The sequence below is a fragment of the Dipodomys spectabilis genome, unplaced genomic scaffold (assembly GCF_019054845.1).
Source record: "Dipodomys spectabilis isolate Male_0828 unplaced genomic scaffold, ASM1905484v1 ptg000043l, whole genome shotgun sequence".
In the NCBI taxonomy this organism is placed as follows: Eukaryota; Metazoa; Chordata; class Mammalia; order Rodentia; family Heteromyidae; genus Dipodomys; species Dipodomys spectabilis.
This window is the reverse complement of record NW_024870720.1, coordinates 24,626,467-24,644,399: the sequence shown is the minus strand read 5'-3', so window position 1 is coordinate 24,644,399 and position 17,933 is coordinate 24,626,467. Positions and strand designations below refer to the sequence as shown.

Below are 17,933 nucleotides of genomic sequence, written 5' to 3'. Positions count from 1 at the left end.
CTTAACAAGTTATAAACAAAGTACATAGGCATGTATTAGAAGTTATTTTAGATACAGTGGAACTGGTTTAACTGCTTGAATTGTGTTATCTGTGCATTAGAATAATTGACGAACATTATTTAGAATGGAATCTATTGAATTGTATTTTTCTTTGATTCATATGCTAATGTTGAGGAAACTAATGTTGTATTTATAATGTTTAACTGTTTAACATCATTGGGAAAACATAAAAAACTGGTTCTAAAGTCACACAGTATATTTAATTAAATGACTATATCTTGTTCATAGGTTTGAAATGATGCTTGGTTTTCAAGGTTTAATTTCTTCAGTGGCTTTTATTTGTAGCCAAATATAATAACAAGTTGACTGACGGATGTTAAGCAAATGCCTATTGTTTTTACAGAAATAAAAATAAGTTCTGTCAGAATACAAAATACAGGGAATAATACAATACAGGGAATCATAGGTTTTCTTTTTTATTATTAATGTTTTTTTATTGTGAAAATGCCTTACAGAGGGGATACAATTACATGAGCAAGGTAATGAGTACATTTCTTTTTTTTTTGGGTCCGGTCGTGGGGCCTGAACTCTGGGCCTGGGCGCTGTCCCTCAGCTCTTCAGCTCAAGGCTAGCGCTCTACCACTTGAGCCACAGCGCCACTTCCGGCTTTTTTCTTTTTGCTACATTATGTGGTGCTGAGGAATCGAACCCAGGGCCCCGAGCATGCAAGGCAAGCGCTCTACCACTGAGCCACCTTCCCAGCCCCATGAGTACATTTCTTATCAAGCATTGTTGCCTCCTCCTTGGTTTCCCCTGTTCATCTGTGCCCTCCCATCTCCCCCTACACCTCTTGCCCAAGTTGTAAAGTTTGTTTTCAACATAACGTCTTGTTCATAAGTTTTCTTATACAGGCAAAAATCAAGTACTTGCATTGCTTAAACTCTAGACAAACTATACAGTTTGTAAGTTTTCTTTAAAAGCAGAGAGGAGGTTAAGCTGGACACCAGTGGCTGTTGCTTATAATCCTTACTACTCGTGGAGGATCACAGTTCAAAGTCAGTCTTGGAAGAAAAGTTTGACAGACTCTAACTCCAAAATCAAAATCAAAAGCAGGGCTAGCTATATGGCTCCAGTGACAAAGTGCCAACCAAGCAAGCATGAGGTAGTGAGTTTTAACGCTTACACTGCCTAAAATTTAACTCTTTGATTTTTATTTTACAATTAAATGGTGTATAATTTTTAAACTATCAGCTAGTATCTGATTATAGAAAATAAATATGGATAAGCTGCTTTAATGTATACTCTGATCCTTAAAAATAAAATTATTTTTAGAAAAAAATGCAAATCTGATGAAATCTCTTTTTAGTTAGTCACGGATAAGGCAACTTGGCATTTGAAGGGAAAATTACAAGAATGACAAGCTCTTAAACTTGGTTGTATGGCACATTCTCTTTAACCTACTCATTATCTCTTATACTTGGCCTATCAGAATGTGACTGAGAGATTCTGGGACATGTTAATTTTGTTTATTTAATATGCAGATTATGTGAGGTGTAAGTGAGAACACTGTTGTTCTTCTTTAATCTAGGACATTAATATCTTAATCATAGCTCCTCCCTCTGAACTGGATTTCAAAACAGGACCCAAGTACAAACCTTTATACCAGATGCTTTGCAAGAGGCTAAAAAATAATAAATAACACTTGCTGCTTACTGAGAACAACTGCAGTGGATTTAAAAATACATATTGATGTATTTAGTTGTTTTTTTCATCATGCAAATGTTTTTAGAAGGGCGTATGGCTAATAGTTGATGACTTATTTTTCAGAGTATCTCAGGAGACAAAAACAGAATTAAAACAGTGATTGAAAAGCTAGTCTAGGATTTGAACTTAGTGCCTGAGCATTGGCCCTGAGCTTTGGTGCTAAAGGCCAGTCTTCTACCCCTTGAGCCACAGCTCCACTTGTGGCTTTTTGATGGTTAATTGGAAGATTCTCATTGACTTTCCTTCTCTGGCTGGCTTTGAATCTCAATCCTCAGATCTTAGTAACTTTACATATATAAGACCAAGTCATCTAGAAACTTTGTTGTTGTTGTTTCTGGGGCTTGGGCTTGAATTAAGGGACTAAGTGATATCCCTGAACATCTTTTTGCACAAAGCTAGCACTCTACCACTTGAGGCACAGCATCATTTCTGGATTTTTCTGAGTATTTTATTGGAAATGAGAGTCACAGACTTACCTGCCTGGGCTGGCTTGGAACTGTGATTCTCAGTTCTCAGCCTCCTGAGTACCTAGGATTAGAGGTGTGAGCCACCAGCACCTGGGTTGAGGCTTTTCTTTAAACCTAAATGGATATTGAAAATTTTCAAGTGTTTTTCTATTAATATATTGTTTATCTTTTATTTTTAATAATAATTAGTTTTTTTTTTCGGGCTGGGAAGGTGGCTCAGTGGTAGAGTGCTTACCTTGCATGCATGAGGCCCTGGGTTCAATTCCTCAGCAGAAAAGCTGGAAATGGCACTTGAGCTGAAAAGCTGAGGGAACAGCACCCAGACCCAGAGTTGAGGCTCCACGACTGACCAAAAAAAAAAAAAAGTTTTTCTTCATTTATTTTGTGCTTCTTTTTCCTATTATCATGGATTATCATGCTTTTATGTTCAAACACAAGAGATATAATTTTTTTTTATTCTTCATTCAGCTGATACTATATTGATTTTCACTTTGTTAAATCAGGATAAAATTAATCTGCCTTTCGAAGACACTCACATCTTTTAATGTGCTATTAAATTGCTTAAGGGCAATCTCTTGGAATGAGTTTTATAAATCTAGTTTTTATTTTCAAAAATCCTAAAGTCTGTCTCAGTTTTACTCTCTTAAAAGTTTTTAATTTATTAAACAAGTTTTTGGCAATGACACCACTCAGTGTTAATCTTTCCAGAACAGAGGGTAATATTTCTACTATGTGCTCATGTAGTAACTGTAGGGCCTACCTGGTCATTTAAATATACTTTCTTTGAGCTTCCTTTGTGTCTCCTAGCAGTTCTGAAGGGTACAGACACCAGAATTATGGCTTACTTTGCCTTACGTTCATTGGATTTTCTTTCTTCCCAATTTTCCTTTCTAATAGGTTTGCTCTTTTAGTCACCCAGTTCTGAGTTTTAACAAATGCATACAACTGTACAAATGCCACCACACTCAAGGTGTGAATTTAGTTTCTTATGTCCATTTTTTATTTTTTTCTACAGTTTGTTTGTCTTTCACAATATGGTATCAATGAGATAATACGGTATAAGCTTTAAAAAAATCATATTTTGTAACATGCTTAGTTGAAGCCACCACAACTCAACCATGTGGTTTCCTATTTAAAAGGATGTGTTTGTTGGAGCAATTGTGCTCTTTATGGATGAGCATTGCATATGGAGCAGAAGGGAATGTGGTTCTTGCTGTTGCTGGGTGGGGCATTCTTTCTACAAATGGCAGGTACAGCAAGCTGATTGGTAATTTGCTGAGGCCTTCTAGTTCCTTATTGATTTGTCTACTTACTTGACCAACTACTGAGAGAAATGTGTTGATATCTCAAACTATACATGTGGATTTGCCATTTTTTTCTTCACCATACTTCTTTCTGCTTCAAGTGAAATTATGTTATCAGTTGTACACTCACTAAAGGTTGTTCTATCATTCTTGTTGAATTTCCCTCTTTAATAGTATGTATTGTCTTCCCTTAGTTCTTGATAGAAATCTAGATTTTAAGTTGATAGTAGTATTAACATACATAGCCACTGGAGTTTTCTTTTGATTAGTGTTTACATATTTTATATTACATATTTTTTTTATCATTTTTATTCTTTTATTCTTATGTTTTTGTATTTAAAGTTGTTGGTGAAGTCTTTGTATAATTGTATTCTTTAATTGGGATTTTATGACAATTTATGTTTAGTGTAGTTACTATATGGTTGGACTTAAATCTAAACTTTTTTGTCTAAGTGCTTTATATTAGTTTCATTGATTCCCCCCACCTTTTAACTTTTCCATACCTTTTTAAGTTGACTCTTTTTGGATTGATTGTTTCAATTTTTCCATCATGGGAATTTTAGCTATAACTTTAAAAATTATTAACTCCTCTCTATGATTTATAATGTATACTTTAAGTTACTATATGTATATAACCTAATGATATATTACTTTACATCATATTAGGCTACATACTACTAGCTTCTCTCATGCCTTGGCCTATTTTTGGCATACATCTTACTTTCTTTCAATCATGTTATAAATCCCATGCTCTATTAATATATCACACACTATGTTGTTAGTAATTTTGCTTAATAAAATCGATAACTTTCCAGAGCAATTAAAAATAATGAAGTTGTCTTTTCTGTACACGCCTTCTATGTAAGTACTAATCATGCATCTGCTTCCTTCCCTTGCTCACGTATTGCCCCTGCTCAGAAACCTTTCCCTGCCTTCTGCTTGTCTCACTCACTCACTTCTTTACGGTCTTGTTCAAATGTCAACTTCTCTGCAAGGCTTTGTTTATTTGTTGGTTTATTATTTTTTTCCTTTTGGATTATCATTATTTGTCCTTCTAGTTATATTACATTAAATTTCTAACTGTCTAACTCCATTTGATCCTTCCCCATAAGAGTGGAAGTTTATGTCATGTTCACTAATGTATCTTAGACCTGAAGATATGTTAGGTCAAGACCTAAAGTTTCTTAGACCTAAAGCATATAGCAAGTGGCTATTTGCTTCATATAAAAATAAGAATGGTGAAGGAATGCTAATGGAACATTGAGTTAGCATTTAGAACTCAATTTTTTTATTGGTCCATTCAATGGTGTAAATACTGTCATAAAACTCATGTGTTAAAATTGTAACCTTCAAGGTGACAGTATTGAGTTTGATTTCTTAGAAGTGATTAGCTTATAGCATTATCATAAATGTGTTAATTGAATTATAAAAGAAGCCAATAGAATTTTAGTATGCTTCTTGCCATGTGAGGAGACACATCTGTATTAGAGTTCCAAATTTGACTCAGCAGACACAAATCTGCCAGAATCTTATCTCCAACTCCCAGTTCCCAAAACTGTGAGGAATGAATTTCTGTGGTTTAAAAACCCACCAGTTTTTTTTGGATTTTCTTTTAGAAACATAAACGTACTGAAATACGTGTATATTTTGTTAAATACTTATTCCTCAAATACACTAACTTCTTTTCAGTATGAGAAATCTCTGCATGGCCCAAATTCTGATTTTAATATTGAAATATCAGCATAGCAAAAAAGAAACTAACAAAGTACCCATTTTAATTATTTTTAAGAGACTGTAGGACACAGTGTTAAATATTACTGTGACTAATTTGTGTCTACGAATGGGTTTATAAAGTGAACCTCAAACTAGTAACATGTTAGGAAAGACACTTTAATAAAGACCAATTGATGCAATAGCTTCCTTCCTAGACCGCTCGACCATTTATTCTACATTTAAAAAATATTTCAATATTTGCTAGGTCTCATAGCTATTGCATTTGTCTTTAGGGGTGGTTTGAGTGCTAATAAAAGGTTGTGAGCAAATATTCCATAAGCTGTTCATTATTATAGTTTTTAAAATTCTGTTGGGTGAATTTAGAAGGAGATTGACTTGCCTTTGTTGCTGATTCACTGTTTTGAACAGTTTCTTCTCTTAAGAAATTTAGAGTATTGCAACTAAGGGTCTGGTGTGTAGGGTATACATTTGAAAAGTAATCGGAAACAGCTGAACATAACTTTGGCACAAACAAATAATTCCACTGATAAGCAGGTATACTATAAAATATTAAAACAACAGTAAAAGATGATTTATAGAAAAGGAATTGTTAAAAGCTGTTTATTTACTCATCAAGCAATTATTTCATTCTGACCATTAGTCTGGTATAAAAGTAAACAAATTCATGTCATTATTTATATAATTATATAAGTACAACTGAAAAGAAGAGTTAGAGCCATTTATAGCAAAAAAGAGACCCCAAAGTTTAATGACATAATAAAATGTTACTAAGTTTGAATTATTAGAAGATATAATATCTTGAATTAAAAATAATTGAAAATATAATTACATGCATGAATAATATTTAGAACTAGGCCATCAAGATAGTCCCAATTTATGTACCTTCAGTAGTGAGAATGATTTCTCTGTAACTCATTAGTGATTAAGACCAAATGTTAGAATCGTTTAAATAAGGATACGGGTGGACCCATTGTAACAATGAGATGTACAAGTCGTTATGTCGAAAACGAACTTTACAACTTTGGTGCGTGGGGGGCGGGGAGGGGGGGAGGCACAGAGGATTGGCAGGGATGATGGGAAGGGATGGGAAGGGGAAACAAAGGAGGAGGATGCAATGCTTGATAAGAAATGTACTCATTATCTTGCCCATGTAATTGTAACCCCTCTGTACAGTATTTTCACAATTAAAAAAAGACTAAATGTTAGAAGAGAAGCAAAGGAGGAAAAATGGGAAGGAAGGAAAAGAAGGAAAAATGGAAAGAAGGAGGAAAATATAAAAGGTTAGCTTTAATTTTTTAAAGTATTTCTATTTTATTCAAAGTAAAACCTCAGCAGTTAGAACTGTCTGACTGAAGTTTTACTGAGTTGGATTTTCGTGAAAAATCAAAATACTTTAACAAATTACAAACCTTTATTCCATTATTATGTTTAATCTCTTTGAATATACCTAATTCCTAATAGAGAAGATTGTTACTTGATTCTGAAGAGAAATTAATAAAATATTAAACAATGTAATCTAATTTAATAATTCAGAAAAGGCCACTCAAGAAATTTTATTTTGAAGTGTAAAAGTTACTTATTGCACAGCAATTTATATAATATTCATTTCTATTTGAAAAATAAACATTCAAATTTGGTTTTTATAAAGCAAGTTTTGTAGACAAACTCATATTTATGAACTTCACTGAGAAAAAATCTGTACCTTCTGTTCTTTGAATACATGTAACTTAGGATGTGATATAACTACTTGTATACTGTAAATTAAAATTAAATGAGGTATATTTTAATGTCTATGTGCTATTAATATATCAAGTACTCTCTACACATTGGAGATAAAGCAATGAACCAAATAGATACTTCATGTCCTGTTTAAAGATTCAGCATAAGAGAATGATTCATTTCAAAGCTACAAAACTTGAAAGAGTAAAGATTGTAATAACAAATTATCAACCTCAATTGGAAAAATACATTAGAAAAATAAGGTAAATAAAGGTAAAATACCTGTGCTTGTTTATATCTTTTTATTAAATTCCAGTATGATGGTTAATGTAACATGGAACTTGTATAAAAATAGTCTATAACTGGTAGACTTTACCTAAATAAGACATAAAAGAATTTGAGATGGAAATGAACTTAATTCTGTGTGTTTGAGAGTAGCTCCAGTTTTACTCATCATTTGCATCCTTGAAGTCCTTTTCCAGCCACTTTATTCTTGTAAAGACAAGAAAATTAGTTCATAATGTAGGAAAACATTCCATTAAAGTGAGAAAATAAAACAAAGCAATCATACTAAAGAATAAAGATATCTAGATTAGATTATCCTAAAAATTAAATATTTTCAATAAAAGTCAATGATTTAATAACATTTTAGCAATGGTACTAACCTTTATAAAATCATGGCGTGTTAAACACATCCTAACTTTAGTATCATAAGAAACTTATGAAATAGATTCTTTTACAGTCATTTGCTGATGAAATAAGTGATGCATATTGAGATTAAGTATCTTGGCTAAAATCACACAGCTAGTGCCAGATTTAAATTTTTAAATAGAAAAACTACAGCCTAGAATATATGCTTCTAAAGCATTATTTCACATTATCTTTCAACTCACATTTCTCAAAGCAAACTCTTTGCCTTTTAACTGCCCCAACAGAGCAAACCATAAAGAAAGATTTACCAATTTTTGGTGTTTTTTCCCACTTTGCCATGTGTCTACTACTGAAACTTGAAGGGGAAGGACTGAAGTCTGTGGATATTGGTTATTTTCATTGCTTCCTTTGTGCATTTAAAACTACATTTAAAATTAATATTGTTTGCTCTCTTGCTATTGCTCTTCATTAGCAAGCATGTATCACTGAGTATGTGTGTGTGCTATTATGTGCATGTGTGCTATAAAAGATCATTAACCTTGGTTAGCCCTTGATGAAGAGATGTTACTAATCACAGGCTTGCCCAGAAATGAAGACTTTTTTGGCAAGAAGTATAGAGGACTATGCCCAAACAAGTGTCAAATATGTATCTGTGCCCCATGTTGAATACAAATATGTTAAGACATGTGTAAAACAGAAAAAAATAAAGCATTTCCCTGAGGGCTGCTGCTGTGAGAACATCTGATCAGGGCATAAATATTTATCGTGTACATAGGAAGATACAATGCATTTAGTTTGCATTTGGTTATTTGCATTTCTTTGTTTCTAAGGATAGTCACGTATGTAAATCCTCATCTTGATGAAATCAGTTATCTGATTGCTTCACTCAGTTCAAATAAATTGCACAGTGTTTCCATGCAATGTTTTAATGAAATTAGAAACAAACAGATATAAACCCAATGAGAAAGTCATATAAGGGTAATCTTAAAGATTTGAAAGACTTTTCCATACATTATTACAGAAGGTAGAATCCTTACAAAATAACTTCGCATCTCTACTTAACCTTTTGCCCAACACTTCCTTTTTTCATTTGTTTTACTTGGTCAAACCAATAGCCAAATTTATTCAACACCAACACTTAGCTCTCTCTGTTTCTAATTCTGAGTTGCATCATTTGGTTGATTTTAAAACAAGGTTAGATTCTTAAATTCTAAACAAGCAAAAAGCAGACATGTAAAGTTCCCAGGAAGATGTGTTTATTTAAATTTACCTGCAATATTGTTCCTATTAATATTTATCAACTTATGAAAAATGCTTTCTCAACGTGTGTCTGGTATTTTCTCCATGGCAGAAAGGAGGCATAACCCATTCATTTGGTGGCTGGTGAAAGAAAGTGTGATTGTACAACTGATTTTAATTTATTTGACAACAGGAACCTTGTTTGTTTATTAGAGAGTAGCTAGTGCCTAGAAGTGCCAAAATGGCTGGTCGGTACAACATCAGATTGTGTGATGTAACTACTACAGCATATGTAAATGTTGATAGTGCATGCCTAAAAAGCAATAGAAGGCTCATCAAAGGTGAGAGATGCTTTCTTAGGAAGGGAGGAGAAAAAGGTTTTAATGTTTGGAAGCGTGGTTCAGATGGTTAAGCACCAGCCAAGCAAGTGCCAATGCTCTGAGTTCAAACTCTAGTACTAGAAAAAATATTTTTAAAAATATAAATAAACATATTTTTTAAATGGTTTTAAAGGGGCTGGGAAGTTGGCTCAGTGATAGAGTGCTTGCCTCACATTCATGAGGCCCTGGGTTCGATTCCTCGGCATCACATAAGCAGAAATATGCAAGAAGTGGTGCTGTGGCTCAAGTGGTAGGGTGCTAGCCTTGAGCTGAAGACCTAAGGGACAGCGCCCAAGCCCAGAGTTCAATCCCCACGGCCGACAAAAGAAAAAAAAAAGGTTTTAAAAATAGGCTGGTGATCTAATAAAATATTTTTTTAATCATTACTGATTAAAATATATGAATTGTAGGTTATTTTTAATTCTTAATTCTATGATTCTGTGTAGGTCCTCAGTAAAAGCAAGGAACGAATACATAAATGTTCAATTCCCATGCTTACAAATACATTTGTATATTCAACCAATATATAATATGTCATTCCTCAGCAAGCAGGTCTTATCACCAAGGGCTACCTTGCCTATATCTCAGTCTTTTCTAGCTTGCTCTAGTTTGCATCTTTCTACCAACTGGGAGGTGATGGAGCTTTGGGAGCTGGTTATAATAAGAGGAAGTTATATTAGAGGTAGTGTCCTTAGGTCATCCACAAAAAATTTGTAAGACAGAGTTCTTTGTGATAGTGAAGGATTTGAGCATATGACTGTCCTCAGCCTTCACTTGCATTATTTGTTTGTGCTATTTAGAATTCCTACAAAGCCATGAAAGGATTTTATCTCTCATTTTAGAACGAGTAGCTTGAATTGTATATCTCTTCTTTTTACCCTATGCTATTCTCTCTTCCTCCTCCCCTTCCTCCTCTTCCCCTTCCCATCCCTCCCTCTATCCCTCCCCCTTTCTTTCTCCCTCTTCCTCTCCTTCTCCCTCTCACTCCCCCTCCCCCACTCAAGAATTCTAACCTGGCCTGTCTGACCACTTGTCTACCTCTTGCTCACAGACATCTGTGTCAAGTTCTAAACTCAGGATCAGACTGTATTCTGTTGGATTCTCACATCCTTCAGGGTAAATTTCCAGCTTTTTGGATGATGAGCCTCCTCCATGAGCTCTGCCATGTCCTCTCACATTTCTGCAGTGCTGAAAAAGGTTTACATCCTGTAAAGTTTTTGTAGACCATATGTTCTTTGAGGACATGTCTCATCTTGTTTTTACTTGCAGTTTTGTTTCCAATAGTAATTATTACTGATGGATGTTTTTCACATCTCTTTTTTTATTTCATTTTCACATACTATTTTCTCTCTATTTCTTTTTCTACCTCAGAGAATTAATTCATCAGTCTGTCTCTTTGTCTATTTCTTTTAGCACATTCCCTAGATTGTAAATACTCCTGTGTTTTTCTCCCCATTTAAGATGTGAGCATGCTAAAGGCAATGATTGTATCTTAAATATTCCTATCCTAGGGATGCAAAGTACTTTCCAAAACACTACTTTATTATGGTAGGCAACGTTCCAGGGATTTTCTCTATTCTCATTTAGTGGAAGAAAGTTCATGATATATTTTAAATTCATTTTCCAAACTTCAGATTGCCTGTTTGCCATCTGAAAATGTAGTGGGGAGAAACCAACACTTACTGACATTGAATGTCAACATCAGTAGAGCTTTAAAACACATGCTGTAAGTGTGATGTTGGAAAGGATACACAAATTAAAGCCTAATGTTTGTTTCAAATTTACTTGTGATTTACTAATAGAAATATTACTGATTAAAAAGATGCTACAAGTAGACATAAAGTACAATCACAACGAGTATTTTCTTGCATTACTATTTTCTTTCTTTCTGTTATGACAGACCAGTTGAAATTTTAGAAACTGAATACCCACGAGTTGAATACCAAAGGAGACAACAGTTTTGGGACCCTATTCGACTGGCTCTTTTTACATTGGCAATAGCAGCCATCATAGGAATTACAATTGGTATTGTTACCCATTTCGTTGTTGAGGGTAAGTATTCAGATTACATTTCTATTGCTTGAGTATTCTATAGTATGATATTTTACAATTCCATTGTAAAATAGTATTTGCATGATATTAGCATTTTAATTACTGATGTTTTATTGATGCTAAATTACAGTTTTCTCCCACACAAAGTGTTTATCCTCAGTAATGCTTTTGTAGAAAATCTGAAGAAAAAATAAAAAAGAGAAAGAATGAATACAATGGTCTGAAAAATAAAGATAAATTTACATGATCTAGTATAACATGCTTTCCTCAGGATCAATAAATTTATAATTTATCTTAAGAAAAGCTCATTATATAAAAGAAAGTACCTCAAAATATTTTTATTAAAATTAAAATTTAAACTTAAAATTTAAGCATTATTTCTGAAAAAAATCAAATTATTCCATGACTAGAAGGCTCAGAATTGAATTATATGTAAAAAGTATATAATCAGGAACATAGATGTGCCAAGTAATAATTAACTAAAATACATTTACCTTTGTCTTTGATATTTGAGTTTATAATCTCAGATTATTGAGACTTTGCCTAAAATTTTAAGGACTGTCATTAGTCATTATAAAACAACCATACTTGAAAAACCTCCAAAGAAGAAATGAAATATTTTCCAATGTGTCCCAGCTCAACTTCCTACATCCTTTGATTGGGGTATTGATTAGATCCATTTCTTGGAACTTCTTAAGTCAAAAACATAAGTCAACTAACCCTATAAAATTTCCTTTGTTGGGTAGTCTCTTTGACATAAAACGAATAGCTAATGAATAGCTTTGTGTTTCAAACTACCCACAAAACCATAATTGTTCTCAAAAAAGAACAAATTTATAATAAAACACAGCAAAAACATATTGTTAACCATTTTGGAGTTTTTGAAAGCTGAAAATTACTCTAAACTCATACAAAGACGTTCATGTGCTAATCTTCAGAATCTATAAATGTCACTATGCAAGAGAAGGGATATTATATACATTAAGAACGTTGAAATGGATCCTGGACACCAGTGGTTCACCCCTGTAATCCTAGATACTCAGGAGGCTGAGATCTGAAGATTACAGTGCAAAGCTAGCACAGGCATGAAAGTCTATGAAACACTCATCTTCAATTAACTACCAAGTGGTACAGTGCTAGTTTGGAACAAAGAAGCCCAGATTCAGAGCACAGGCCCTGAGTTCTAGCTCCAAGATTGGCATAAGAAAAAGATCCTAGTATTTTTGAGACGGGAAGATCTTTAAGGATTTTCTGGATAGACCCTAAAATTAATCATAATTATATAATATTATATCATAATTATAAGATAAAAGAGTGGGAGGGGGGAGATGGAAAGGGATGGGAAGAGGAAACAAAGGAGGAAGCAACAATGCTTGATAAGAAATGTACTCATTATCTTGCCCATGTAATTATAACCCCTCTGTACAGTATTTTCACAGTAAAAAATTTTTTTTAAAGATAAAAGACTATTTTATTTCTTACTAGAGACAAAAGAAGTCAAAGGAGGAGGAATGTAATATGGAGTCATGAGTCAAAGAGTCTTTAGAAAAAAAGGCAAGATTTTTCTTGTTAGACACTCCAGAAGAAACCAACTCTTCTGACGCTGTAGTTTTACCCTTGTCAAACTGACATCAGATTTTTGTAGAAGAATCAATTTGAGTTAAGTCACTAAATATCAACAACAAGAAACTAATCCAGGGATTAACACTTAAGGACTTGATAAATCTATCATGAGACATTCCTAGGCTGTGTAAAAAGTTGCTTGAGTGATAGGGACAGTTAGTAAAGGAAGAAGGCAGATGATGAGAAGGGATAGAGAAGTAAAGAGGCATCTAAGCCGATAGCCACATTTTCAAAAGAAACAGACATTTTCATAACGTAACGTGGAAGAGACAGGGAAGAAGTGTACTGTTTTAAAACAGTACATTTAAAGAGTGTAAATCTAAAAAAAAATAGTCAAACTGGGAAATAATTGCTATGGAAATGAGAATTTTAGCAGATTTAACGGTGAAGAGTTGACCAGGTTAAGAGCTTGTGATAAAGTCATTTTGAACCTCAAGCTTTTGATAAATACGAGTGATCAGCTTTCATTGCATTAAAATTCTGAGTTCCATTGCCAATTAAAATAAGCTATTTTAATTTTGGAATATGTTAGGCTTATCATTGCTATCTAATGAAAAGTATAAGAAATGCTTTGAGCTATGGGGAACAGAGGGGCTGCTTATGAAGTGACTATAAGATTTTCCTTTCAGGTGAATGACTTGGAGAAGGGTTGAAGAAATCAGGTCCTATTAGAAATCTGAAATTTTGCTGTGATTATCAATTTATCTTATCTAAAAGGAATAACAATAAAACAAGGTCAAAGCTATTGGACAAGCATCAAGTATACCGATTAGTAAAGATAAAGAATTAGAAGCATTTGTGGTTTTGATTTTTGTTATTGCTTTTTGTTTATTTTGCTTTATTTATTTATTTATTTTAGGATATTGTGCTGTCTTTTTTCTTTTTCTTTTTCTTCTGGTCAGTTGTGGGGCTTGAACTTGGACATGGGTGCTGTCCTTGAGCTTTTGCACTTAAGGCTAGTGCTCTAATACTTTGAGCTATAGCTCCACTTCTGGATTTCTGGTGGTTAATTGGAGATAAGAGTCTCAAAGACTTTCCTGCCCAGGCTGGCTTTGAACTGGGACCCTCAGATCTCAGCCTCCAGAGTAGCTAGGATTGTAGGCGTGAGCCACTAGTGCCCAGCTTTTAACTCATATTATGGAGTGGACTTATGTTTGTTTGGATTTGATATGGACATTGAATGCATTTGTCTGGTGCTTCTATTTAGACTACCAAGACCCAGTTGATAATGCCAGATCAGTTTCTAAGAATTGAGGATTACTTTTTCTCTCTCTCTCAGGTTTTGTACTAACGGTTTTAAAAGATCATTTTATGTCACTTTGGTATTCATTTTTAAAATAATTTGTTTTATTAATTGACTACCAAGAACATGTATCTTATGTTGTTATTACATGAGAAGATACTTGTGAAGAAAAATGAAGCTCATGGTGTAGGGGGCTTACAGAAGAGGACGGAGAAGCTCCAGTGGTTTGACCTCTAGTGAGGGTCCATGTTGTTATGTCATCCCATGGGAATAGCATGATGAAAACACAGAAGGGAACAAGACAGGAAGATAGAAGTGGGAAGAAACTAACCAGTCTTGCTCTTTCATAGCCATCTTCTCTCAAGGGAAGTAACTCAGCATTAATCACTTTCAAGGGTAATTACCTTCCATAGGCTCTATTTCTCTGTTTTTCAGTGCTAGGAATCAAGCCAGTGCCTCACACACCGCTGAGCACAAGCTCTGACCCTGAGGTATATTTTCCAATCTCAAGACACAGTTAGGGATTCCGTGTCCTTTCACAGTACCACTATGGCGACCAACCTTCCACTACATGAATCTTCAGGGGACAAATTACATCCAAGCTACACTGGTGAACTCATATCCCTAAATTTTATCACTCAGCACAATGAAAAGGCCTATAAACTACTGTGTCATATATCTTTCAGATCCTTTTTGTTTTATCAAAGGAAGTAAAATTCTACCAAATGAAATTCCACTAAAAAATAAATATAAGAACATTGAACATTCTCTGATTCTTTTTTACTTGAAATTGTGGCAGAAATCATTAGTTGCCTTGTAGATTACTTTAGTTCATTTGTTTTCATTATTGATAATACCCAGTTGTCCTAAACATGCCATAATTTACTTATGCACTGAAGTAGATAGATAGTTGCCTTGCTTAAGACTTTAGACTTATGCATATAGCTTGTACCCCAGGGAACATGGACATGTGTGGTTTTTCTTAATCTTCATGAATAATATCAAACTTTTTTTTAAAAAAAGCACATTGGAAATTCTCATTGCTTCCAATTATCACCAACATTTTGTATTGTCAAATGTATTTTACATTTTCCAATTGGGTGTAGATTGTGGTGTTTTCATTGTAAAGTGAATAGTTATTTGTTAGGTAAACAATGATGCTGTGGACATATTCACGTGTCAATTGGTCATTTGGGTTTCTTGTTATTATGAAGTGACTGATTTTTATTTTATCTCATTGTTTTTAGTCATCTGTTCTTTCTTATTGGTTTTGAGTAGCCTCACTGAGCTTTGGCATGCACATGTAAAGGAGTATTATTTTTCACTTCAGAGGTTTATTATAAAGATTAACTTAGGTGATTAATTTGTAGTTAGCACAGTATCCAGAATTTAATAATTTCTCACAAATATTTGCTATTATAAAATTGGATTGTCTATAAATGCTTTATAATTCAATTTGTATAAAATCTCTTTAAAGCTCAGTTTTCTTACTGGTAAAATAAGCTGAACATATCTAGAAAAGTTCAGCATTACTGTAATACACTTGTCAGAAGATAATGACTAATGTAATTGTATCATTATTTTAGAGCTTTAATATAATTTAAGTGCATATTAAATCCCTTACTTCTAGCTCATTCAAAGGATGCTTTGTCTAATCTTTCTTTCTTTCTTTCTGTTTCTTTCTTTCTTTTTTTCTTTTTTCTTTTTGTCAGTTGTAGGGCTTGAACTCTGGGCTTGGGTGCTGTCCTTGAGCTCTTTTTGTTCAAGGCTAGGACTCTTCCACTTTGAGCCACTGCTCTACTTCAGTTTTTTGTTTGTTTTGGTGGTTAATTGCATGTAAGAGTCTCACAGGCTTTTATGCCTGGGCTGTCTTTGAACCAGATCCTCAGATCTCAGCCTCCTGAGTAGCTAGGATTACAGGCATGAACTACCAGCACCTGGCTTAATAGGGAAAGTTTAAAAAAAATGTGTTACAATAAAAGTTTCATTCTGGAAGGTAATTCTAGCTTCTATATGGATTTGAGGGGTAGATTTGAGCAAAACAGTATCCAGGTAAAGATCCTACTTACAATACTTAGGTTTTACAATCAACGGCGAGGGCATGAACCAAATTACTAGTGGTAGTAGGATGTAAGTAGATAGTGGGTTTTTAAAACTTAGGCAATAACATTACCAGGACCTAATGATTAGGAAGGTATTACATCTAATATTACTCCAGGATCTCTAGTATCAAAAGAAGTAGCTTATCATGAGAACATTTAAGATAGTGAATATAGATAAAGAAGCCAAGAACATTTAAGATAATGAATATAGATAAAGAAGCCAATATTTTTATAGGAAAGTCCATTTGCTTGTGGATTAAAAGGTGGTTGATGAGGACCTGAATTAAGAAAGCAGCTCCTAGGAATAGGTTAGTGTAACCAGAATCAGTCATATGCAAAACTCCAATTTAGGTATTCCAACATGTCGAGACTGCCCATCACCCAAGACATCGAATAAAGAGACTAGTGTTGATAAAGACCAGAGAAAGAGATCTATTATCATGCCACTGCATTTTAGTTCATCTTTCAGTTACAAACAAGAGCGTACGTTTTAAATAGAAAAAGAACTGGAACATGAGGCTAGATGTATGCATTATTAAATATTCCTGGTCAAAGTTACGGTGCTAGAGGAGTGGTCAGGTTATCATTTCACGAGTAGTCAGATGACACCTTGTTACAAATAAGAAGGCCATTGCTACCTGGTGATAATTTGGACTCACATCATAAGTTATTTACCCATAAACCTTTTTGTTCTAAAAACCAAGATGACCACAGAGGATGGAGCTCAGAGCAGAAGAGATAGATGCAAACGGAAACAAAGCATTTGCTGCCCCAAGTGAGGAGTTAGTGTTTTTAGGAAAAGCGGTTTCTAAATCGCTCTTACAAATCCCAAATCCCCCATAGAAATGAAAAAGAAAAACAGGATAGCAAATGCAAATGAATAGAAGTAGTTTGAGGTGATTTCAACATATATCCTCAGGGTAACACGGCAAAGAACAGAAAATCTAATTAAAGGAGAAGAAAGTACTTTAGAAGAAAGTACATGGAATCTGAACATTCCAGGTTTTAGTTTGGAGGATATTAGCTTAATGTAGTGTTCTCCTAAGCTTCGCATTCTAGGAGGCTTCTATACTTGGGGAATATAAATACATTTAATAAATGATGGAGTAAGCAATAGTTAACATCACAACTACACACAAGTCTTTAGATATTAATTTAGCTTCTACTTCCAAGTCTTTATGTCAGTAGGATAATAGCTTTACAATAGGGGCAAAAGCCAAAGCTTGAGACCTCTTATAACTTTATAATAGTGCTAATGACCTAAATAGACTTATTCCCTGATGTACATGTACATTTCATATATACAATAACAAAATGCTTATTTTATCAAGACTAACAGATGTACACTAGGAAATCCCAAAGGTAGTATTTGTAAAATTGAAATGTTACTGACTACAAGGAGCAGAAACATCAACAATTTTATTGTCCATTTTATTTGGAAGGTCCAAATGCAATGTCTATTTAACAAGAGTGGGGCCAAGGACATGATTATGTTTAACACTGGATCTTTCATTTATTTTACCTTTCAGATGATAAGTCATTCTATTACCTTGCCTCTTTTAAAGTCACAAATATCAAATACAAAGAAACTTATGGAATAAGATCCTCAAGAGATTTTACAGAAAGAAGTCATCAGATTGAGAGAATGGTAAGTC

General features: G+C 33.9%; 1 protein-coding gene across 1 annotated transcript in view; it reads left to right on the top strand.

Annotated features, from left to right (window-relative positions):
- Positions 1-17,933, top strand: part of LOC122106683 (transmembrane protease serine 11F) — a 55,456-nt gene that overhangs the window by 8,763 nt on the left and 28,760 nt on the right. Inside the window, exons 2-3 of the mRNA XM_042678150.1 lie at positions 11,159-11,310; positions 17,808-17,926. Of these exons, the coding sequence (XP_042534084.1) occupies positions 11,159-11,310; positions 17,808-17,926 (271 nt within the window). The remainder of the gene's footprint in view (positions 1-11,158; positions 11,311-17,807; positions 17,927-17,933) is intronic.